The 17,556-nt window shown below is 37.9% G+C and overlaps 1 protein-coding gene across 13 annotated transcripts in view; it reads left to right on the top strand.

Annotated features, from left to right (window-relative positions):
* Positions 1–17,556, top strand: part of TTLL5 (tubulin tyrosine ligase like 5) — a 283,931-nt gene that overhangs the window by 263,029 nt on the left and 3,346 nt on the right. For all 13 annotated transcript variants that reach the window (XM_057732748.1, XM_057732753.1, XM_057732746.1 and 10 more), the window contains one exon: positions 16,769–17,407. In XM_057732748.1, coding sequence (XP_057588731.1) covers positions 16,769–16,791 — 23 coding nt within the window. In that variant the 3' untranslated portion in view covers positions 16,792–17,407. The remainder of the gene's footprint in view (positions 1–16,768; positions 17,408–17,556) is intronic.

Here is a 17,556-nt window from a genome sequence, read left to right on the forward strand (position 1 = left end):
AAAGTAATAAAAATGATTAGCGGGCTGTATGGATTAGTTTGGAAGATAAATATAAAGTAATAGACATATATTCAGGAGCCTTTCCAGAATGAATAGGAAGATCTTTACAAGAGAAGGATGGATGATGGTTAAATTCAAGCTTTAGTTCAAAGGATCCTGAGGACATCTGCTTTGTGGTGATAGTGAGTTGACAACCGATTCCTCAGAAAGTACACTGAGTTTCCAATAGCTTTAGCCTCTAAAATTAGTAACGTTGTCAGCTTGATTGTCTCGTGTTTGTCTAACCGTCAGAGTCTATGCAGCAAGGCTGTCATTATTCCCACCCAAGGTCAAACTTCTTTTTATCTGCAGCCCTCTTTTTTGTCTCTCAAGTGATGCTAACGTGAGGTTGAACTCTCCCTTTTACCTTTCAGAGCACTCTAAGAGCTATCACTTGTCATAAATAACATCTCCAAATATCAAGCTCCAATAATTTGGCTCCTGCTTTGCTGGAACTCCCCCTTGGGTGGCCCTTTGTTTTGAGAGAGGAAGAAGCTGTTTCCTGTTATCTCCTAGTTGCACGATAACAAGATGACAGACTGGTTCTAGGGTCCATTTCAGTTTTCCTTATAAAAAGCTGTGGAATTAGAGGGTGAGGCAGTGGGAGTATTTCTCAAGGTGGCCCACACTAAAAAAGGTGTCTTGGAATTTGAATAATATTTCTATGGATTACCTAAAGAGTTCTCCTGAAGTAAATGTTTATGTTGATATGAAACAATTTTTGAGATAGATGGATAAGTGAAAGATTTTTTTTTTAATTCCACTGTAGGTTATGCTCCCATTTGTGTAGAAAGGGGAGAAGGAATATATGTTTGTTGTATGTTTGTTTGTATGCGCTTAGACTATTCTGAGAAGGATACAGGCACACACAGCAGTAACAAAGAGTCTAGGGTAGAAGAGGCACTTTTAACTCTATACCCATCTGTATTCTTTGATTTCTTTAAAAATTATTTGTGCACAGGTTACTTTTTAAAAATACAAACAGTTTTTTAAAAAGGAAGACCTTGGGGAATTCCCCGGTGGTCCAGTGGTTAGGACTCCACGCTTTCACTGCCATGGGCCTGGGTTCAATCCCTGGTCAGGGAACTGAGATCCCACAAGCCCTGTGGCGCACCCCAAAAAGAAAAAACATAAACGACCCTGAAGAAATGAAATTTAAGTTACTCTGTAAAGCCTTCAAACTCATTCTCTGTTTTTTTGCGTGGTAATTTGAGTTTTCCACTTGTCTCTTCTTTTTTGTCATTAGAGTTTGAAAATTGCTGGTGGTAGTAGTAGCTATCTGTCAAGCACCTGCCGTATCCCAGGTGCTGTAGTGTTACGTGGATTTTTTTTTACTTAATCATCACAGCCATCGTGAGGAATGTTTCTTACGGCCTCAGTTTTCAGCTGAGACTTGTATAAGTCCTTCCTCTGATTCTCTGTAGAAAATAGGGCAAAGTCCCAAGATTTATCTTCCAAATGCCTGACCAGCCCTTTGCTCCAGCAAAGACCAGGTTGGCCCTTCTTCTAAGGGGCACACGGGGTCACTTGTGCCCTTCGGTTTTTCTCCTCTGTGTTCTCCTTCTCTGGGCTTATTGTTTTATTTATTTTCAGAACTTCAGCTCTCAACTTCACTCTGATGAAGTTGAATCTGAATCCGACATCTCCAGAACACATTTGGTTGCAGTAACAAATCACAACTCAGAGAGCTAAGAAAAGGGGGATTTATTGATTCGTATTACTAGAGAGGATTAGAATGGACCCAAGAACTAAGTGTGGTCAGATCTTTCTTTCTCTCCATCCCTCTCTACCTCTTCTTTCTCTCCATCTTTCATCATCTCTCTTCATGTCTCTTCACAGCTTCGTTAACCTCCCTCTTTCTTCTTTCCATGATTTCTTCCATGTAGCAAAGTGAGATGGAGGTAATTTGAGCAGCAGTTCCAGCCTTATTCTTTCCAGCTTAATGACCACAGGGTAAAGAGACTCTTCTTTTTTTTTTTAATAAATTTATTTATTTATTTATTTATTTATTGGCTTCATTGGGTCTTTGTTGCTGTGCACAGGCTTTCTCTAGTTGTAGTGAGCGGGGGCTACTCTTTGTTGCGGTGCACGAGCTTCTCTTTACATTTCAAAATGACCACCATGGTAAGTCCAGTTATGTCACCACACAAAGGTCTTACATAGTTATTTACTTTATTCCTCACGCTGTACATAGCCATATGTGTGTGTGTGTGTGTGTGTATTTATGTAAATGATTAAGTTGCTGGTCTCTTAAGTTCGAACACATTTTAACAACTGTGCATTTTTACAGCCCCCCCCCCACATTTACTGTTTTTTGCATCATATCATACATCTTTTTGTTTTGTGTATCCCTTAATAACTTATTGTGGCTATAGATGATTTCACTATATACTTTTGTCTTTTAACCTTCCTACTAGCTTTATATATGGCTGATTTACTGCCTTTACTGTATATTTGTCTTTACCAGTGAGATTTTTTCCTTTCGTAATTTTCACGTTTCTAGTTGTGGCCTTTTCCTTTTCACTTAGAGAAGTCCCTTTAACATTTCTTGTAAAGCTGGCTTGGTGGTGCTGAACTCTTTGGTGGTGTTTGTCTGCAAAACTTTTGGTCTTCCCGTCATATTGAAACGAAAGCCTTGCCAGGTAGAGTATTCTTGCTTGTAGGTTTTTCCCTTTCATCGCTTTAAATATATCATGCCACTCTCTTCTGGCCTGCAAAGTTTCTGCTGAAAAGTCAGCTGATATTGTTATTGGAGCCCCTTTGTATGTAACTTGTTGCCTTTCCGTTGCTGCTTTTAATATTCTCTATCCTTAATTTTTGCCATTTTAATTACAGTGTGTCTTGGTGTGATCTTTTCTGGGTTGATCCTGTTTGGGAGTCTCTGTGCTTCCTGGGTAGTGTTTTAGAAGGCAAATTGGAGATGATGGCTGAACATTAAATTCAGAAAAGTCTTCTCAAAAGCCAGGGAGGGGACTTCCTAGGTGGCGCAGTGGGTAAGAATCCGCCTGCCAATGCAGGGGACACAGGTTTGATCCCTGCTCCAGGAAGATACTACATGCCACGGAGCAACTAAGCCTGTGCACCACAACTATTCAGCCCACGTGCCACAACTACTGAAGCCCACGCGCCTAGAGCCCATGCTTTGCAGCAGGAGAGGCCACCGCAATGAGAAGCCCGCGTACCACAATGAAGAGTAGCCCCCACTCACCACAACTAGAGAAAGCCCGTGTGCAGCAACGAAGACCCAACACAGCCAATAAAATTAATTAATTAAAAAAAAAAAAAAAAAAGAATGCCACAACAGGCATCTTTGTGAGAAAAAAAAAAAAAAAAAAAGCCAGGGAAAAGTCAGAGCTGGATGGAGAGCTTGGCAATCATCCTTACAGAGCTGCCTGTTAAAACTGTCAGTGGATCAATTCTCTGAAGGAAAGGATGTAAGAAAGAGCAACAGAGTGCAGAGGAGAAAAGGAGCCAGTGGAGGAGTCCAAGGAACCAGCCTTGAGAGGAGACACCTGGATATTTCAGAATTTCAGAGAGTCACATAGGAGAGATCAAGAGGGTGGGAATGATTGATGAACTCAGATGCTAAGACAGATGATAGTTAATTGCCTGTGAATAAGATTTTGTTAAATATAGTCATTTTCATAGGAATACTGTCCTGTAGATTCCTTTACAATTTTCAGAATGTTTTCATGTGAATTATCTTCCAACAATCCAGTGAGGTACACAAGTTATTGTTCCTATATTACAAGAAAGAAAAGGAAGCTCAGAGAGCTTGTGATTTTCCTAAGGTTACTGCTGGTACCTCTCACTTTCCCCAGGTGATCCGTCTTGGGGAAGCTGAAGTCACTAGTTCAGAGATGCCCTCGTCACAGTAGGTGTGAGGGATTGGTCCTCTCTGCTGCCCAGGCAGCTCGTCATCCCAGCACATGTGCTCTCATTCAGTACCTCCTGGGAACAGTATCTAGTGGCCTCTCTCAGCTTCCTGTGAACTGCTAAGGAATTTGATTGTCTAGACTCCAGAGCAGTGGTTTTTAAACTGTGGGTCATGACCTGCGAGTGGGTCATCAAATCAATTTAGTGGGTCACAGCCAGGCTCACGAGAGCCCGTGGCGCATGCCTCTTCTCAACCCTGCCTTCAATAAATTCACGTTGCTTACTTGAACTCAGCTGTGGTGGAAATCAGCCAACAACACAAAGTCAGGGCTTTTGTTTGCTTATTTTACCACAGAGAGCCAATTGTTAAACATTTACTAGCACACCACTGGTCGTAACCATCAGTTCTTCCTCCCTTCCCCCACGATGGAACAGAATGGAAGAGAAAGGAAAATACCAGGGTCCATCTATAACAAAAGTAAGAATTGTTCTGTGAGACTTCAAGTCATAAAGCTATTTCTGTGTGTGTTCATATGAAATGTATTTTTTACTATGTGTTGCAGTAAAAAAAAAAAGTAAAAGTTTGAAAGTCACCAGTTTAGGGTCCCTTCATTTACTGTCCTCAGGTAATTGAACATCTGCTGTTCTCCTGATTCTTCAGTGAAGAACTGGTATCCAGCGCCCTTTTTGAATTTATGCTGCATCTACTATGGGAGGAATGAGACTGAATTTTTACCAGGCTAAAATAATTATTCTAGAATAGGAAAGGGCCCTCTGTACATCAGTTCTTTTGAACTCAAAGCCGATAAAAATTCGTTTTTAAACCTCACCAAACCCTCCCCTTCTCTCTCTGCAGACGACCCTACCTTTTCCCCCAGATTCCCACCTTTGCTCCATGTCTCCAGCTGATTAGCTTCAGACTTTTCCTTTATTATTTTTCTTTTGTAAATACAAAGCACTGAGTTCCAAAGTAAAAAAAAAAACAAAGAAACAACAAAAAACCTCACCAATGATTTTCTACAGTAAGCGTGAATTTATCCTATAGTCAGAAAACAATAATCATCATTAAATTCCAAAGATTAGGCTAGTGAATAGAAGAAATCAGATTAAAGTTCATAGCATTGTGTTACTCTATCACTCTTCATTTCTAAAACTCTATAAAGAAATTAAATCTTTTTTAAACTTTTTATTGTTACTGTATTTTTTATTAATTTTATTGAAGTATAGAGACTTACAATATTGTGTTAATTTCTGCTGTAGAGCAGTGATTCAGTTATACATGTATGTTCTTTTTCATATTCTTTCCCATTATCTGTTATCACAGGATATTGAATATAGTTCCCTGTGCTATACAGTAGGACTTTGTTGTTTATCCATCCTATATATACGAGTTTGCATTTACTAATCCCAAACCCCCAGTCCTTTCCTCCCCTACTCCCCTACTCCTCCTTGGCAACCGTAAGTTTGTTCACTTATGTCTATGCGTCTATTTCTGTTTTTTGGATATGTTCATTTGTGTCATATTTTAGATTCTCTTTCTGGACTTACTTCACTTAGTATGATAATCTCTAGGTCCATCCATGTTGCTGCAGATGATATTATTTCATTCTTTCTTATGGCTGAGTAATATTCCATTGTATGTATATACCACATCTTCTTCATCCATTCATCTGTCAGTGGACATTTAGGTTGTTTCCATGTCTTGCCTATTGTAAATAGTACTGCTATGAACATTGGAGTGCATGTATGTTTTTGAATTATAGTTTTCTCTGGGTATATGCCCAGGAGTGGGATTGCTGAATCATATGGCAGCTCTATTTTTAGTTTTTTGAGGAGCCTCCATACTGTTCTCTATACTGGCTGTACCAATTTACATTTCCTACCAACAGTGTAGGAGGGTTCCCTTTTCTCCATACCCTCTCCAGCATTTATTATTTGTAGGTTTTTTTTAGTGATGGCCATTCTGACCAGTGTTAGGTGGTACCTCATGGTAGTTTTGATTTGCATAAGAAATTAATTTTTTTTAAGAAAGTAAAGAAACTTTTTGTGAAATAAATCATTTCCCTTTTAACGATTTAGTGATTCATTTTATAAATCCAGATTTATTTACAGGTATATTATATAGAAACATTATATATAAACATATAAAAACATGTAAGTATGTATATAAATATATGTATATCTCAGATATACTTAAGTGGATTATAATTCAAAACTAGGTAGACGTAGATAGATCATAGAATTAGATCCCAAGGACTTTGATTTAGATCAGTCTTGCAGTTTTTAAATTTTCAAAAAAGGGAAGTTATTAAATACTCTTATGCAAAAAAAAAAAACACTCTGTGCAAATATGTTAAATGGTCTGCACTTAAGATACTTGCTATCTGAATGTAGTTTTCACTGAGTGACGTCTGAAAGTCATTCAAATAGATTTATATCTTTCTACTCCATACTGCAACTTTATCATGCTCATGTTAGGGTTTGCTGTAATAAGACAATGAACCAGAATAAGGCTAGTATAGTTTTTACAGGTTTATAAGAATTAAATATACTTCTGGAAATTAGTTCGGTAGAATTTTCTTAGGAGAATTAGGCTTATTGTCTACATGACTTTAGTTCTTTATAGTACAATTCTTAAAATGGCATTTTATTAAAACTGTTCAATACTCATTTGCAAGTACAAAGTAAATCTCCCCCATGGATGGACACTTGAGCCCATGTTGGTTTTGGCATCAAAGAGTTATACCAAGTGCCTGTATTTTTCATTAGAAATTCGGAAGCATTTCTGGGAGGGCATGGGAGCTTGATGGTGCTGCTGTGGTCAGTCAGCTTCCTTCTCCCATGTGACTGCATTTCAGTGTCACTCGAGGGCTGCCTTTGCTCTGAACAAACCCTTTGCAGCTGTGCCTGGTGCCTTTGTGTCACCCAGGCAGGGTTTCATGAAATGGATCTGATGCTCTTGTGCCTGTGTTGTTCATTCCTGCATACTAGAGCTGTGCCCAGGAAGGTGAGGGGCCAGCAGGTTGGCCCTCACTCCCCAGCTGTCCCTTTCTCCTAATGTCACTCAGGATATAAATAAAGTGATTCATTCACTCTCTTTCTTACCAAACCAGAATGCTGCCAGAGTGTACTACCAGGGCCACCCAGATCAGTTGGAAAGACCTTAGGAACACATCTCAGGCACAATTTTGAAAGTCTTTGCATTTAGGTAATTTTTAAAATTAATTGAATTTTATTTCTCTTAATCACTTCAGACCTTGGAGGGAGAAAAATAACTCCAGTTTTATGTTCATGTTGTTTGAGGTCTGGACCTTCTTTATTGGAATGGAAGTCATGATGAATTTCTGTCTTTTCTAAACAAAAGCCATGATTGGACGATCTCATTGTCCAATCCTCTCCTTCAGCCCCGATGAGTGGTAGGGCGCTGGGCCACTGCTTATCACACCAGGCCTTTTGCTGTTTGCAGAGCACAGGTTGTATTGTTAGTTGCAAGTCTTTTACTTCACATCAGGAGCACTGCTGTGCTACTCATCATTTCCACAGCAGCCAGTGGAATATTTACCAAGCAGTCCCCATAAATATTTACACAGCAAAATGCTAGGAGCTCGGGTCATGTCAAGGTTTTTAAGACATGGTGTCTGCCCTGAAAAGAGTGTAGCAGGGTACATGAGGGACATGTGCAAGACACAGTCCCTTCCCCCCACCCCACCCACATCCCTCTCCCCACCCAAAAAAAAAAAAAGTTTAAGAAACAGTGTTTTAGGTAATTTAGGAAAGTCTGTCGACATTCTGCTCAGGGAACGTATGCCTTGAAGTGAACATGGAGTGTGAACCTGCTGTGCCTTCTCCACTCCTAGGGGCCTCTCATGGTGTATTTTCCCTTGGCAGATGTCAATCCGTGTTTGAAAATATTTTTATTCGCTATGTTAAAGTAACACAAGGCAGTTACTACTTGAATCTGGTGCTAGGCTGGAAGAAAAGTTGGGTTTGTTGGACTCTGATAGTTGCCAAACAAGTATAATGTATTTTACAGGTGCTTTAAGATTTTCAGAAGTAATCCTGATTTTATGTTTATGTTGCTTACTGACTTTAGAACTAACCTAGTAAGATGTAACCATTTATTTGATAAATGCCAAGTGAGTGTGTAAATAGACAGTATGATCCATAGGCATTTGACCAAAAAACAAGAAAGAAATCCCACGCTGGGACATCAAAGCTAAAAAGAAGATGGGATAACTTCAATGGCTGGTTTTTTAAAGTCCTACAAAAAAGAGCTGGGCTCTGATCATGGTCACAGAGGCAGTGAGGGGGGAGGTGCAGTAACATCATTCTTTGTACCCTTCCTGCCCTAATTACCCCAGCACTGGGCCACCAGGCAGGAATAGCGATTAAAACAGCTCTAGTCCAGAATTATGGCAGATGTAAGGAACAAATCTCAAGGTGAAAGTCTAACTGGAAACCTTTCACATAAAGATGGGACCCCAAAAGGCTGTATTCTCCATGTGAAGGTTAACCAGAAATAAACCTCCCTCCCACTTGACCTCCACCTGCTCAGGCACTGAAAGAAATTGCCTGTCCTGAACCTTGGTGGTGAGTGAGATGGAGTAGGGGACTCTCCCCTGATCATTTATAACCACAAACTGGCCCTCATGTAAGCTTGGGCATGAATTCACATTCCCTAGGTGCTCCAAAAAACTTCAAACTGAGAATTTCATTTAAGGTGGTCCTAAGATAGTGGTGGCCCCAGGCACCCAGTAGAATTAAATACGTATTTTTTCTGGAGAAATCCTCCTTTAATTCAAATCTCAAATAATTCCCACAGGTAATATTCTAAGAGCTGCGGTATCACAGTTTAAAATTACAAAACAAAAAAGGAAACAGCGCCATAAGCAAAAGTCAGCAAAAATAACAGGTAACAGTATCAGCCCTGCAAAGACTAAGATATTGAAATTACCAGACATTCAATTTTTTTAAAAAACTTTCTCATATGTTTAGAGAATTTAAAGTAAGTAAAAATATGACTGAAACCAAGAGATTAAAATTATGACCAAGCATATTTGAAAAAGAACTAAGTAGCACTTTCAGAATTGAAAAAATATAGAAATTAAAGTTTAAAAATCAATGGATGGGACTTCCCTGGTGGCGCAGTGGTTAAGAATCCACCTGCCAGTGCAGGGGACACAGGTTTGATCCCTGGTCCGGGAAGCTCCCACGTGCCTTGGAGCAACTAAGCCCATGCACCACAACTACTGAGCCTGTGCTCTAGAGCCTGAGAACCGCAACAAAGAGTATCCCCTGCTCACTGCAACTAGAGAAAGCCCGCACACAGCAATGAGGACCCAACACAGCCCCCACCCAATAAATAAATAAATAAGTAAATAATTTAAAAAAATTTTTAAAAGTCAACAGATGAGCTTAACTGCAGATTAGATCCAGCTGAAGAGAGATTTAATGAGCTGAAGATGTATTTAAAGAAGTTATCTGGGATGTAGCACAGAAAGAAAAATTGGTAGAAAACCAAGTGAGAAGCCCTAATAGACATCTAATTGGAGTTCTGGAAGAAAAATGGGACAGGGACAATATTTGAAGAGCTAATAACAGCTAAAAATTTTCCAGAGCTAATGAAAGATACACAAATTGCAGTGAATCACAAGAAATCTGCACCTAGACACACCATACTAAAACTTTAGAATGCCAAAGACCAAAAAAAAAGATGTTAAAAGCAGCTAGAGAGGGGACTTCCTAGGTGGCGCAGTGGGTAAGAATCCACCTGCCAATGCAGGGGACACGGGTTCTATCCCTGCCCCAGGAAGATACCACATGCTGCGGAGCAACTAAGCCCGTGCGCCACAACTATTGAGCTTGCGCTCTAGAGCCCGTGAGCCACAACTACTGAGCCCATGTGCTGCAACTACTGAAGCCCACATGCCTAGAGCCCATGCTCTGCAACAAGAGAGGCCACCACAATGAGAAGCCCGTGCACCACAATGAAGAGCAGCCCCCACTCACTGCAACTAGAGAAAGCCTGTGTGCAGCAACGAAGACCCAACACAGCCAATAAAATTAATTAATTTATTTATTTATTTATTTATTTAAAAAAAAAAAGCAGCTAGAATGAAGAGAAGCCTTACCAAAGGAATGCCAATTTGATTGACTGCATGCTTCTCAACAGCACTAGTAGAAACCAAAACACAGTGTGATCTTGCCATTGGTGACAAGAAACAATTACCAAATCAGAAATGTACTTAAAGCAAAAATATCTTTCAAGGATAAAGATGAAATAAAGACACTTTTCAATGCACAAAGCCCCAAAAATTTGTCCCTGGCAAACCTCCACAAAAGGAAAGAATCTAAAGAATGTATTTCAAGTAGAGAAAGATGATACCGGAAAAAAGGTCTGAGATGCAAGGAGCAATTATGAGCAAAACGTGTAAAAATATGGGCAAATGTAAACATAATAACCAGTGAAGTGATAATTACGTTCTTGTGTGGTTAAAATGGAGAGGGAGGAAATGAAAATATCTGACATCAATATCATATAAGTCAACAGCGGGTGTGATTAGAGTTAAAGTAGTCTAACCTAACATTGTACAATGAAAAGGTGAAGATATTGATTAACTTCAGGTTTACATAGTTTATACAAATGTGAAAATGAATAGAGTAACTACTAAAAGATTAGAAATGTGAAACTTCCAAAGTAATGGAGAGGAAATGAAATGAGAAGTAATAAATCTGTAAGGATGAAAAGAAAACACAGAAAAAGTAGAACAAATAGAAAGCACAACTTAAGATTGTAGAAATAAATAAAAATGTTAGTAATTACAAAAATGTGAGTGGACTAAATGTTCCAGTGAAAGTCAAAGACTGAATCATTGGACAAATATTTACTGAGCATCTACTATATGCTACACGCTACTGTCGGGCACTAGGCACACAGCACAGAGCACTGAACAAAACAACCAAAAATCCCTAATGGGAGAGTTAGACAACAAACCAAGTATCACACAAATAGTACATTAGACAGTGGTGAGTGTTGTAGAGAAAAAGTAAAGCCATGAAAGGAGATAGAGAATAAGGAGAGCCACTATTCTAAACAGTCGTCAAGAAGAGTGTCATTCAGATGTAGAGAACAAACATATGGACACCAAGTGGGGAAAGCGGGGAGGGTTGGGGGGGAATGAATTGGGAGATTGCGATTGCCATATATACATTACTAATAAGAAAAAAAAAAAACCAAATTGTACACTCTTAAAAAAAAAAAAAAAAGAAGAGTGTCATTCGAGTGAAGACCTGAAGGAGGGGAGGGAATGAGCCGGTGGTTATGAAGGGAAGGGAATTCCAGGCAGAGGGAACAGCACGAGCACATGCCTTGAAGGGGATCATGGCTGCTGTGTCTGGGGAAGACAAGCAGAACAGCGGGGCTGCAGTGTAGGGAGCTAGGAAGAGAGTGGGCACAGATGGGCCTCGAGAGATAATGAGGGGCCAGATCGTGAGGGACCCCACGAGCCAAGGCTGTTTCAAAGAGATGTGTCTCAAACATAAGCATATAAAAAGGATGAAAGGAAAAGGCCGGAGAAAGATATACCAGGGGAATGTAGCTATAGTCATCAGACAAACAGATCTTAAGGCAAAAAGCATACCAAGAAATAAAGAGGATCGCTACATCATGGCTAAAAGTTCTAAAGATTCACCAGGAAAGTGCTTAACCTTTTCTTGTTGGCTTATTTTAACCAGTATACTTACTGCCTTTGTTTTTTTTTTTTTCTTTTTTTTTTTTTTTTTTAATTATTATTTTATTTTATTTTTTTGGGGGGTACACCAGGTTCAATCAACTGTTTTTATACACATATCCCCATATTCCCTCCCTTCCTTGACGCCCCCCCCTCGATTCCCCCCCACCCTACTTACTGCCTTTGAAAATCAAATATAGTGCATACTTATGAAAAAATACATTGGGCAAAAATTAACAAAACCACAAAGAGAAATAGACAAATCCATCCTCATAATGGAACGTTTTAATGTAACTCAGTAATTGGTAGATCAAGTAGTCTGAAAATCTTAAAAACGTTTTAGGAAATTTGAACCACACAGTTAACAGACTTGATCTAATAGATATGTATAGAGTATCACGCTAAGTGCATAATACACATTCTTTGCAAGTGTCCATGGAGTATGTGTAGAAACTATGTAGTGGGCCTTAAATCACATTTCAAAGACCATATTCCCTGGTCACAATGCCATAAGAAAAAGATAGCTGGAAAATCCTCATGTGTTTAGAAATTAAGAAAGCATCAAATCATCAAAAAAATCATAATTAGAAAATACTGTGTATCAAAACCTGAGGAATATTAAAAAGCAATATTAAAGGAAGATTTATACAGTACTAGGGAAAGGGGAGAGGCTGAAAGTTAATGTGCTAAGTATCTGACTTAAGAAGTTAAAAAAAAGAACAACATAAATTCAAAGATAATGACAATAAAAGAGGAAATTAATAAAATAGAAAATAAGCATATGTTTATGAGGAACCAATAGGGACATTATTATACATCCTTCAGAGATTAAACAGATGGTAAAAAGTTACTATGAATAACCTTATTTTGATACATTTTTTTAAACTTTGGGGAGATGGATTCAATTTTAGTATTTAGCTTACAAAAGTTTACTCAAGAAGAAATATAAAGCCCAAATATTCTTTTAATTATCAGGAAATTGAAGCAAGAACAAGTCTTCCCGCAGATTCAACAGCAGGCTTTTATGGTTTTACTGGACATCCAAGGATCAGATGTACCAATCTTCTACAGACTGTTCTGGAGTAGAGGAAAAGAGGGAATACTTCCTAACTCTTATTATCATCTTAATGTCAAATCCTAACAAAGACAGTCCCCCCTACAAAAGTTCTAAAATTATAAGATCTTAATTGTGGATATAAATGCAAAAAAAGTCTGAATAGAACGTGAGCAAACCGAGCCCAGCAATGCTAAAAAAAGACATCATGATCAAGTTAGGTCCATCCCAGAGATTCAAGGATTGTGTAATATTTAAAAATTGACTAATGTAGTTTTTTGCAGTAACAAGTTAAAGGGAAAAAAATCATATGCTCTTCTCAATGCACACACAATGAGCATTTGATTAATTCAGTACCCTTGTGACTTTAAAAACATTCCTAGCTAACTAAGAACAGAAGGGAACCTAATGATAGAGTATCTCTACAAAAAAATCAACAGTGACTATCATGTTATTAGTTGGGAAACCTTGAAAATATTCTCTTTAAGATGCAGAGTAAAATGAGGGAACATGTCACTTCTATTGAGTTTTGTACTGAAAGTCCTAATCAGTAAAGTAGAACAAGGAAAAGAAATGACCTAAGAATCAGAAAGGAAGAAACAAAGCTTCCATTATTCTTACATAATGTATTTGTCTGATTGGAAACCCAAGACGAATGTTCAAGCAAATTATTAGCTTTATAAGAGTTTTCCAAAATCAATTACATTTCTGTACATCAGCAACAAACAGGTAGAGCATGTGATTGTAGAAAAGATACCCTTTGTATCAAAGTTATAATCATCAAAATATATAATGTACCTAGGGAAAAATCTAACAAGAGATAATGTAAAACTTAATATTTAAAAAATTATAAAACCCTATGGAGAGTCACTTTAAAAAAACCAATTGATGGAGAGAAAGATATATGTTCATAGATTAAAATTCAGTTTGGTAAGATGTCAGTTCATCCCAAAATTGATCTATAGATTGGAGAGGATATTAGTTGTTCATTTTTTTTTAAACTTAAGTTGATTCTGAAATTATTGTCAAGATTATTATCAAGGTAAAGTAACTAAGAGAGTGTGGTATTGGCACAGAAAACTGGTCTTCTGTATGGAAACAGCTTATGGCAAAGAGGTATTGCAGTTAAAGGAGGAAAGGGTGGATTTTTCAATAAATAATACTAGAAAAATTAGTTATTATGTGGGAAAAAATGAAAGTAAATCTGTGCTTCATACTCTATACAATTTTAGTTTGGATTAAAAACTTAAATACAAAAGGCAAAAGTGTTAATATTTTATAAAACAGTATAGGACAATATATTATGACTACAATGTAGGGAAAAGATTTCTTAAATTAGACTCAAAAAGTACAGACTAGAAAGATGAAAACTGATCAAATTTGACTGTTTAAATTAAGAACTTCTAAAACATTATAAAGATGTTGTGAGGGTTTGGCTTTGTTTTCCTTTTATCCTTAAGTCCTTATCTATTAGAAATACATGATAAAGTATTTATGAGTGATATGATGTGTTATCTTGAGTTTTCTTTGAAGTATTCCAGGAGAAAAAGCATGGGGAGAGAGATGAAACAAGAATGGTAGGATGTTGATAATTATCGAAGCTAGAGGATGGGAACAGCAAGGTGTCATACTATTCTAGCTTGTGTGTATGTTTGAAATTTTTTATTTTAAAAAGTTTTTTAAAGAAATCTTTTTTATGGTGACTGCCCTGGATTTTCTGGAAATCTTAACATTTAAAAATAAAATCATTTTCTGAAAAGGTCACTTGTTAAATGTATATCTAAATGGAATCTAATTTTTATCTCTGATTAGGACTTTCCTTATAAATTAATAAATGATGAAACAACCTCTAAAAGAAAAGACACCCTAAAGAGATTGAAGAAACAAGTCACAAACTTGGTGAGGGTGTTTGTAACACACCTTCCAAAAATTAGTATCCAGGTATTAAGCAAAGACCTTTAAAAATCAATAAATAGTTTCTTAGATACGACATCAAAAGCATAAGCAACGAAAGAAAAAATAGGCAAATTGGACATCATCAAAATTCTTAAATTCTGTGCTTCAGAGGACACTGTCAAAATGAAATGACAACGCACAGAATGGGGTTTGCAAATTATGTATGTAATAAGGGATTTGTATCTAGAATATGTAGAGGAGTCTTACAACTCAATAATTGAAAAGACAGCTCAGTTTTTTAAATGGGCAAAGGATCCGAACAAGGCATTTCTCCACAGAAGATATACAGTGCCAATTAGCACATGAAAACATTCTCAACAGCATTAGCTACTAGGGAAATGCAAATCACAACCACAGCAGAATACCACTTCATACCCGCCAAGATGGCGATGTTCAAAAAAAACAAGTGTTGATGAGGATGTGGAGAAATTGGAAACTTCATACTCTGCTTGTGGAAATGCAAAATGATGCAACTGCTTTGGAAAACAGTTTGGCAGGTCCTCAAACCATTAAACATAGTTACCATATAACCCAGCAATTCCACTGTTACGTATATAACCTAATAGAAATGAAGACATATGTCCAAACAAAAACTTAGACTTGAATGTTTATAGCAGCGTTATTAATAATATCCAAGAGGTGGGAAGAGCCCAAACACCCATCAACTGGTGAGTGGATAAATAAATATAGTATATATACACAATAGAGTATTATTCAGCCATTAAAAGGAATAGAGTACTGATGCTTACAATGTAGATGACCCTTGAAAACATTATGCTAAGTGAAAGAAGCCAGATACAAAGGACCACATATTATATGATTCCACTTAATATGCAATGTCCAGAATAGGCAAATCTATAGAGACAGAAAGTAGATTAGTGGTTGCCTAGGGCTGGCAGGATGAGATGTATGGGGTGATGGCTGAGATGTGGGTTTTCATTTCCTTTCAGTGAAAATGTTCTTGACTTGATTTGGTGATGGATGCACTCTAAATATACTAAAAGCCACTGGATTTTACACATTAAATGGGTAAATTGAGTGGTATGAAATTATATTTCAATAGAGCTGTTTAAAAACATCAAGAAGCAACAACTCAATAGGAAAATAAGCAAAAGGCATGTCCAGGAATTTTGCAGAAGGAAAAACATGTATATATGTAAGATGCTTAAAAAGATGCTCAACCTCATTCCTAATCACTCTTGATTCACAAAAATTTTAAACTCAGGCAATACCCCTTCTCCACACATAGAGGAGGTTGGGGTGAGAGGGAAGCTTACCCACTGGCAGAGGGGGTAGGAATTGGTACAACCGCTTTGGAAAATAATCTGGCATTATTTTTAGAGGGTTGACCCAACAATTCCACTCCTAAGTGTTTATCTAAAGAAATTCTTCAGTTGTGTGCTGAGATCACATATAAGAATAGTCACATAATAAAATAGCATTGTAAAATTCAACCACATAAAACTAAAATAAAATGTTTAGGGATATAAATATATGTAGTAAATAAAGCTGTTTTTTAAAAGCAAACAAGGGAAGGATAAACCCCAAATTCAAGATAGTGGGAATAAGAAAGAATTGGGAGGGTCTCACAGGGCATTTGGGGTAATAGTAGTGTTCCTTTTCTTAAACTGGATGGCGGAGTATAGGTGTATATTTTGCGGGTGGCATCAGGGGGTACAAGGCAGAGTGTTATCTGATAAGCTGACATGGAGGGAAGATTTAGACAAACTCTGGAGTGTACATAGAGCAGTTTTTCCATGCAGTTCAATACTGAATGTGAATAATGCTGACTCTGAGTTTCTAGAAAAGGTTAACTTATTTAGCATCTTTTTATTTAGGAAGCAAAAGGGATAAAATCTTCTTATGGTGGGGCGGGAGAAACTAACAAAACTACACAAAAAAGAAGCAGCAGCATTCTGGGAGTGTTTTAGAATGGTTTCCAACAAAAGTAGTTAAAATTAATTAATAGTTTTCTACTTCAAAGTGATCTTCATTTATTTGGGCCACAGCCACTTTATTCTTCAGTAATGCTAGCTAATCCGAACATTCCTGTAGGTTAGTAAAACCCCACGTGCTCATTTCAGACACTCAGCGATTGACTTCTCTTTTTCAGATCCTGCTCGCAGTAAAAGATGAAGCACAGACGCACAAAGGAGGAACCTGTTCACTACTCCACTTCTTCTGGGTGCGTGACTCCAGTGAAGCATCCACCAGCGCCGCAAGGGGTCCAGAGTATTTTTTTGCTATTTCAGTCCCCAAAGCCTCCCAACAGAAGTGGCAGCAGATTGTTGCCTATCAGCCAATCCAGACTTTTCCTGAGACGACAGGAAAACATATCAGCTGGGTTTCGATGGAACTTGGCAGTGGGGACATTCAGCGGACGTGATATATACCCCATCAGAGCACACGTGTATCTTTTACCCCTTTTGCCCCCTCCCCCACCTGCTTAGGTCTTCTCTGTCCCTCTCCTCTCCTGCTACCACACAGAAATGATATAAAAGAGGCTCTTTGGCTATTTGCATTTTGCTTCCTCTTCTTTTCCAGATTGCAGTATTAAGCTTTACCTCCTACAAGCCTAAAATCCCAACAGCATTATCTACCAAAGTTGTTCTTCCCTTTCTAGAGGGTTTGGGGGAAAGGGGGAGCCTACATCACAAGTTCCCCAGAGAGTGAAGAAGAGCCGGTGTGCTACTGACTACATGAGCCGTGGTAAAGGCACCCTTTGGAATTACTGATTTCTAAAATTAATAAAGTAAGTCTATTTTTATTTTCTTTTTTTCCATTTACTAATTTCCCAACAATCAGTATTCACAAACAAGACTGAAATAGGACCAACTTCTCATTTTATTTCATTGCTGGGCAATTTTTTAAACTTCAGTTAAGAGATGTGAGCTATAAAGA

Source organism: Hippopotamus amphibius, chromosome 4 (assembly GCF_030028045.1).
Source record: "Hippopotamus amphibius kiboko isolate mHipAmp2 chromosome 4, mHipAmp2.hap2, whole genome shotgun sequence".
NCBI lineage: Eukaryota > Metazoa > Chordata > Mammalia > Artiodactyla > Hippopotamidae > Hippopotamus > Hippopotamus amphibius.